The sequence below is a fragment of the Rhodamnia argentea genome, chromosome 6 (genome assembly GCF_020921035.1).
Source record: "Rhodamnia argentea isolate NSW1041297 chromosome 6, ASM2092103v1, whole genome shotgun sequence".
Taxonomy (NCBI): domain Eukaryota; kingdom Viridiplantae; phylum Streptophyta; class Magnoliopsida; order Myrtales; family Myrtaceae; genus Rhodamnia; species Rhodamnia argentea.
This window is the reverse complement of record NC_063155.1, coordinates 24508340-24516501: the sequence shown is the minus strand read 5'-3', so window position 1 is coordinate 24516501 and position 8162 is coordinate 24508340. Positions and strand designations below refer to the sequence as shown.

General features: G+C 42.4%; 1 protein-coding gene across 1 annotated transcript; it reads left to right on the top strand.

Moving 5' to 3' along the window:
- Positions 1-2192: 2192 nt before the first annotated feature.
- On the top strand, positions 2193-4474 carry LOC115749391 (uncharacterized protein At3g27210-like). The gene is made up of 3 exons (XM_030686191.2): positions 2193-2614; positions 3071-3148; positions 3257-4474. Exons 1-3 carry the CDS (start codon positions 2437-2439, stop codon positions 3727-3729), a joined length of 729 nt encoding a protein of 242 aa, XP_030542051.1. The 5' UTR covers positions 2193-2436; the 3' UTR covers positions 3730-4474.
- The last annotated feature ends 3688 nt before the right edge of the window (positions 4475-8162 follow it).

Genomic DNA, 8162 nt, shown 5'->3' with positions numbered 1-8162 from the left:
TTTGAGTTGTCTAAGAAATCACATCTCCTTCAAGCCCTCATTTAAAATTTTCCCACACTTTGTGAGATACTTACGAAGGAAGATCAAATATTTAAATTTAAACCATTCCCAGTGAAATACAAGTAGATAAATATTAGGGTTAATATCACGAAAAATTTCAAACCGGTACACCCGTAACAAACTTATTTCAAATTATTTTTTTGACCACAAAAAATCCCAAACTGGCATACTTGTGACAAATTACTCCAAAATATTTTTTCGACCAACAAAAACCCCAAACTAGTACATTTACGACAAATTTATCCCAAACTAATTATTTTGATCACCAAAACCTCAATTGTTACAAATGTGACAAATTTATCCTCCCTTAGTTTCATTTAAATTGGATTAATACCACAAAAAACTTCGAACTAATACCCATGTGACAAATAGAATGTAAAAACCCCAAACGTATACATCCGGCAATTGTCACGTGTCATCAAACTCGGCAATTTGAAGATAAAATTTAATGAAAACTAAAAGGGATTAAATTTGTCACTGGTGTACCAGGTTGGATGAATTTGTCAAATGTGTACCAATTTAAGATTTTTAATAATCAAAAAAATAATATGAGGTAAATTTGTCACATGTATATTAATTTTGAATTTTTGTAGTATTAATCCTAAATATTATACTTTATAGCATGGAAGATTATCTACACAAAATATGCGCGTGCACGGCTTTCGGGACGAAACAACAAGTAAAAAAGCCAAACGAGAAAACCCATATTTAAAATCATACTAGGCGTCATGAGAATTCATTTAGAACGACTTTTGCCTTTTGATTTACTATTCAAATCCAAATCTCACAACTCACGTATCTTGAAATATTTAATTTTTCAATTCCAAACTCGCAAAACGTTCGTGGTGGCGCGACGCGTAAGTTTATAGACAGTTTGTTGACCGAAAAAAAACAAGTTCAAAAATAATTTTGTTCAGCGACCTTTCTGAAATCCAAATAATGTCGAATATTTCAACGGGGGTCCGCCTTTTTGCTTTTCCTTACGTACAAGCATAAACGAGCCCTAAATTTGAGAACCAGAAATCAGCTTTGCATTCAATGAGTTTCTTATTATAGGCCGGCGCAACCAACAGATTCGCACTCTTCGTCTTTCTATTGAGAGATGGGCAATTGGGCATGATCTATTCCCTGTTTTTTTTTTTTTTTTGGCCCTTTTTCTTGAGGAGGGGACTGAGAAGGCGGGAAGAAAACGCCAATCAAAAGATTTTGCCCCGGCACCCCGCAGTCCCACTTCCGTATAAAACCATTTCTTTATCCCAAGGCAAGTTCGGTCTCGCACCGTAGGGACAAACAATTGAGGAAACGACCAGCAAGAGCAGACCGTTTCATATTTTTGTTTTGTCATCTTTCGGACAACGACGAAGAAGAAGAAAGGCTTCGTTCTCTCTCCACATTGTTTGTGGCGGTACGTAGTAACCTAAGATGGATTTATCTACAAATACATTGAAGTTAACGCCCGTATAATAATTAGAAAAATCCAAAGAACACGAAAAATATACAACGGCACGTGATATCACGTGGAAATCGGATTAGGAGCGGCACTTGAAATTCGCCTAACAAAACGGACGCAATGCAAAAGGAGCAGAAGTTGACTCCGATACCATACAATCTAGAAACTTAAATAAATAGGCGGTGAGCATATAAATCCATTTTTGTCTCTCTATTTCGGCATAAGCTAAGCTTATGCCATTTTCTTGGGTCTCGAAGTTAACTTCGGATTGGCACTGGCATGTTCACGTCTCTTCCTGATGCCATTTTGAGAGCACAAACTCACTCGCTAGCTAGACACTAGAAGAGCCTAAATCCCTATTTACAATTACCATAGTTTGTCCCGGCACGCACATTCTCTCGTCGCCATGTTTTAAGCACGAGATCGCATGTTCCGACTACTGTTGAGTAACTTTTTCAGGCTTTGGAAATATCTCATCTAATAATTGATTCATCATATAGTCAAGCCGCGAAAGTAAATACACTTTTTTTTGCAGGAAAACAAAATACGCGGCGCGATTATTTCACACGCTACTTTAGCAATGTAAGTTTTTTGGGAACATTATTTGGAGACCAAAGTGGCTGTGGACCACAGGCCTGCCCGTAGCATTACTTAGCTTTCAAGACCGATCATCTTCCCTGCCAGAACTTCTGTTGAGTTTGAGTGGGGCACAGGCTTTTTTCTCCTTCGAGCATAAAGCCAAAACCATCAAATCATTGCCCTCCAGGAAAGAAATCCAAATCATCCCTTCCCCTCTCCCTCTCCCCCCCTCTGTCTCTCTCTCTCTCTCTAGCAGTCTCTTCAGAAGATCAGTGAACTTCGGGCCCTGGAGCTTTCTGCTGCAATGGAGGAGGTATAAGGGGGAAGACAAACAGAGACAGACCGTCATGGGTAATTGTGTCACTGTTCCCAGGAATCAGAACCCCGCCGTGAAGCTCGATCTGTCCGTGACCTCCAAGACCGACGGCGTCCCGATTCAGGAAGCGAGCGCCGAAGCTCGGAATTCGGTGGCTGAAGCTGGTCCGAAGCCACAACCCACGCCTGTGGCGAGCTTCCGCGAGCTCGGTATGGCTGTGTCCGAGACTTTCGTTTTTTAGACGCGTTCATGATCGGATCGTGCCTTTTGTGACTTGTTTCGACATTGCAGAATTTCCTTTTTGCCATTCTGTGACTGTCTGTATAGTGAGATTGGGTAGAAGCAGCCAATTCCTCTGTGGGTACAAATTTTGAGGTTTATGTGTGTGGTTTAAGTGTCTGTTTCTTCCAAACACGTACATCTTTGCCACATTTTGGCTTCTCTCATTTCGTAGTTGAGTTTGTACTGTGCATTTTATAACCATGACTGTCTCAATTTGCTCTGTTCAGATGTAATTTAGATTCTTTGCTCCGTACTAAAATGCAGTTGGATCGAGAATCGTAATATAGTTCCCCGGTGCTTGTGGGTTCTTGATGCTCAATGTTGTGCTGTTGTTAACTGGCTATTGAAACTTGATTGCCTAAATCGTAAAGTTTCCGACGTAGGTACCAAGGAGGAGATGTTTTTTGAATCTCAAGCGTGGTGGGAATCTGACTGTGAAGATTATTTCAGCGTCTGCGATGGTAATCTCATATCTTGCAACCGCTTGCTCTTATAGCCGATTCACGCAATGTGTTTGTTGGATATAGAAGGCTCATAACTTATGTGACCTGGATACATTACTTGTGTAGATACAACCCCGTCTCGCGGCAACACTCCGGTCCACCCCAAAAGCTCTTTTGGAAATGTGGTAGTGAATAAAAATCTTCCGGCAGAGGGAGCGCTTAATTCTGTGCCGCCCCCACTGACTGAACCCAAAAAGCTGCTTATCGAGCTTTTTCAGGAAAGTTTCAATGATGCTGCTCCTGATGAAGATCAGAGTTTGAGGGGAAGGTTGAATGCCAAGTCAAGTGATATCCCACTCGCTACCGAGTCCCCAGTGAAAAGCCCGTTCAGTATAGGAAGGAACTCTGCCTACAGCGCCGAGGCGACCCCAAACCGATCATCGAAAATGGCAAAGTTGAAATCTGGACCATCTTCCCAGTGCTGCCTACCGAATTTGGTACGAAACCTGAGTTTTGGTGAGAGGAAGAGGAAGATGAGCCCCAGCTATGGTGGTGGAAGCAACCCGAAGCCTCAACAGGTCGATAGTACACTTGCATAGCATTGCTATAATCAACTTAACTGTATAAAGCTTCCGAACATCTAGTCTGTTAGACTTTTAAGGCGGGCTTCTATAGCGATACTTGGTGTGTAACTACTTGGCAAACTTGTGTGTGCTCTTTGAGTGATGGCTCCCGGAATTTCCCAAAGTATCATGACTAAGAAATTTTCTGGTGTCGGATGGTGACTATGCATTACCAGCCACTTTACTGCACATAAATTTTATATCACGAGGCAAGCTTGTGTATGAGCCCTTGAGGTATTATCCATGTAACTTTGTTGTTGGAGGGGATGTCCAGTAATCGGAATAAGTGGACATTCTTTCTGCACTAGCAGATTTCCCCTTTAAAGCCAAAGATGAACTATTTTTGGCTGCATTTAGGTTGCTAGAATTTCTACTTTCTGTAGTTTCTACCTGTAGGTCACTGCATGAGGTTGAAAATTTTGTGGAGGAAATGCTAGATTTGGTTGCAGTCGGAGTTCGAGTGCAAATGTTGAAAATTTAAAACTAGTCTGAAGACCTCGGCCTTACACGGCTGATATAGGCCTTTCCGTCACGGGAATCGGTGTCGGGTCAATCTGGCGAAATTTTACAATGAAAGAGAACAGTTTACTCTATATTGTGTGTTGTAGGATGGGGCAAAAGGCAGGGGATTTACAGAAGCTACTAGCTAGTAGTATCGGCCGAAGCTTATAATGGCCATGTCCATTAATATAAGCAGGACTTGACTCAAAAGATTTCTTTTTCCTAATGAAGTATCTTGTTCGTCTCTTCTTAGTGAAACATCAGGTTCTGTTCTCCAAATTCCTCCGCAAACGAGCTGTTTTCAGCTGGACGGCCAAATAGAGCTTGTCCCTTCATCTTATCAAAGAATCTAAAATAAGCTCGTCTCCAGGACCTTTTTATCGCCACGGTACCGCAAATAGTCCAGAATCCCACCAGAAATCCTAGTGCTATGCTTATGTAGAACCATACTCCGTGATCATCTTCCTCGTTTCCTTTATCTTCGCTGTCGTGATCTGGTACGTCCCACCCCATTGGAGTCGAGCAATTCTCAAGACAATGGAAGCCCGCAGAGGCCTGGATGTCCCTCAAAGCTGGATGGATTGGACGTTGGGAACTGGTTGCCTCTGGGAATTTCTCCATCCAAGTTGTTGTATGACAAATTCAAACTGTTCAATAGTGTCATGGAAGACATTCCTGGAGGAATTTGGCCCGAAAGGCGGTTGAATGAGAGGTTGAGAGTTTCCAACTGTTTCAACCCCGATATGTTGCCCGGTATGCTTCCCGTCCATTGCTTGTTCGACAAGATCAGCGCCCTCAAGGTGTGTACAGGCGGCTGCTGTTTAATGAGCAAGAGGGCAACTCTCCAGAAATATTGTTGGTGCTCAGCTTTAGCCATTCAAGGAAAGATAGTAAAGAGAACATTTGGCAGGGAATGAAACCGGAGAAATTGTTCTTGGAAAGATCCAAGATCTTCAGCTTCGGCATAATGGTCCACCCGGCGTAAATATCTCCAGAGAGAGCATTGTTCGATAAATCAAGATAGATCAGATTAGTCAGCCTGCTCGCTGCAGAAGGTAGGTCCCCAGTGAGTGAGTTGTTAGACACATCCAGGTACTTAGAGGCCGACATGTGGCGCTCAACTTTTGCTGGGACAGGTCCTGAAAGCAAGTTGTTCCGCAAAGAGAGTTGATTCACATTCGACCAGAGTGGAAATGAACCCTCCAACCGGTTGGAAGCTAAGTTGACTATAGCTTGAGACCCGAAATCTAAGAACCTGGGAAGCTTCCCCACGATTCGATTTTCAGAAAGATCTAATGTCCAAAGCTGTCGAGACAGTTCCCACAGCCAGTCAGGCACCGTACCCGAAATCACAGCTCCTGAAAGGGTCATGCTTGACAGTTTCTTCTGATCCTTCAGCCATCTGGGAAATTCCGGACCCAACTGGCAATTCTTAATCCTGATGGAACTGAGATGACCCAGCCACGGGTGGTTCCGAACTTCAGTGAACTAGCCCGATTGGATGAGAGGCCAAGATTTTTCAACTCTTTTAGATTCCAGAGACGTGTTTCCGTAATAAGACCTTCCCAAGAATTCGAATATGGTCCCAAAGTGGTCAGTTTGGACAGTTGTCCTATGCTCTCTGGTATGGTACCATTCATCTTGTTGAAGGACAGGTTCAGCTCAACCAACCATTCATCTTGTTGAAGGACAGGTTCAGCTCAACCAACCGTGACAGATATCCTAGGGAACTCGGGATTGGTCCCCAGAAGGAATTATCGGAGAGTCTAAGAACTCTTTAAGTATCTGTGCGATCCCAAGAGTCGGGCAACGGACCGTTGAACTCGTTGGCACTCAAATCTAGCTTCTCTAAGTCGCTAGTATTGCATCCAGACAAGCCCACTGCAAGCTCTCTTACGTTTCCCGTCAAGTTATTGTAGGATCAGTCTATCTCCTGCAGTTTGCACAATACACCCTCTGCAACAGCGGGAATGGAGCCCATGAGTTCAGAACCGCTCAGTGTGAGCTCAAGAAGAGTTGTGATGTTGAAAACCCACAGAGGGATTGTGGAGTTGAAGTTGTTGAAAGAGAGATCAAGAACTGAAAGCGTTATGAAGTTCACAAACAACAGAGGTTCAGGGAACTCAGAAAGCTGACATCCCTCCAAGTGCAACTCCATAAGAGAAGGAAGCATGTTAACCTTCTCCGGGCAATGAGCAGATCCCTTCTGGAGATTGACACCTCCCAAGTTAAGGTAGTTCAAAGAAGAGAGACTAAAGAGCCAATTTAAATCCGAAACTCTGAGCTCTCGACTGGCATAAGGATCAGCAGTGAGGTCAAGCTACTGCAAGTTTGAGAGATTCCCTAACTGGGGAGGGACTAATCCACCAAATGATGCTTGGGAGAGATTAATATAGGTCAGCCTCTTGAAAGAGCCTGTGAAACTGGGAATGGGATTGCCTTGGAAATAGTTGTGGCTCTGATCCAACTTCCAAGTAACTCAAGTACTTCAAAGCAAGCAAGGAAGGACTTACTTGGCCGGTCAAACACATCGGCCTGTAGTCTTCTAGCACAGATTCAGCATCATCAACATCTACCAGGTTACAAATGTCAGGGCTTCTGAGATCCAGCTTCATAACACGGCCTGTGTCGTTGTCACAGCTCACACCGACCCATTCGCAGCAATCCTGGCCGGTCCAGGAAGAGAGCCAGCCGGAAGGGCCTTCGAGACCAGCTTCGAGTTTCAACGGGGCTTGTCTTTCCTTCACAGGGCAATTGGTGGCGTTGGAGCTTATTCCATTGGCTTCAAGCGGATGAAGCTGGGACAGCACGGAGATAGAAAGAAGTGGAAGCTTTCACGGTGACCATCTACACCCAGCAAAATCTAACAACGATAACGCATTTGAAAGAGACTAGACTAGGAGGGTTGTAAATTAATTTACCATTTTAATAATCTCTTCCAACGATTTCGTATGATTTTCCTAGTAAAACCAGGTTAGCAGTTAGCACTTGGAATGTAAAAATTCCTGTCACTTTCTTTTTCTTAACTAATTACACGAGTGCTCTTTCGGCTATAACTCGATAGTATTGTACGAACACAAACTATGTTGTTGTTCGAATTAAGCGCGTAATCGTTCGCCGATTTTTTCTAATTAAGTACTCGAAAAGAACGTGATCGGTCACCTCTCGAGACAGATTGTTGGGATCGCCCTTATTTTCCGAAGGAAAACGATAGGCTGACGGCACCGTCACTCTTATTTTCTCTCCAGTGGGTTGCCCAACCAGTTGTCCATTCTTTGCAAAACAAATCAAGCAGTCCAGCTTGTACCGTTACAATTTGCTTATAACGGTGCCGCCACGTTAGCCGGGTCCTTTTTTGAACGAGGACTCTCTCCTTTCGTTTCGGCAAGAAATTCTAGTCAAATAACCAGGACAGAATCATGGAGGTTCTCGGATGTTGACCTACATTCTCGTAAATTTCCACGTACTATAGTTAAGAATGTTCCACAATCTTTTACTATTGAGGGATTTCGTACGAGGATCCGATGCCGCTTTGTATTGAATCTTATCTTATAAGCCACGTGGAATTTTCACGGAAGTCGCCCTCGGTTATGCATGAATACAATATTATTTGATCATGGAATTCATCGAAATTACAATGAACCAACCATTTTATTCCTCTTTCGGATCCCTCTTTCATATGCTTTCACTCATCTGTTTATTTCGCAAAAAATAAAAAATTTAAATTTTTTTTTAAAAATAATAATTTGAAATAATTAATTAATGAAAAATATTTTCAACATTGATAATGATAAAAATTTATATTTAAATATTTTCTTGGATAATGAAATTTTTTTTACAATTTATTCATTTTTATAAGCAATACAAATGATTATTTTTAGGAAAATATTTTTTAAGATGTTTATTTT

Excerpts from the sequence above, each read along its gene's own strand:
- LOC115749391 (XM_030686191.2), top strand. The coding sequence starts at position 2,437 with ATGGGTAATTGTGTCACTGTTCCCAGGAATCAGAACCCCGCCGTGAAG. Across the intron at positions 2,615-3,070 it reads GGCGAGCTTCCGCGAGCTCG|GTACCAAGGAGGAGATGTTT; the intron begins GTATGGCTGTGT and ends TTTCCGACGTAG. Across the intron at positions 3,149-3,256 it reads TTATTTCAGCGTCTGCGATG|ATACAACCCCGTCTCGCGGC; the intron begins GTAATCTCATAT and ends TTACTTGTGTAG.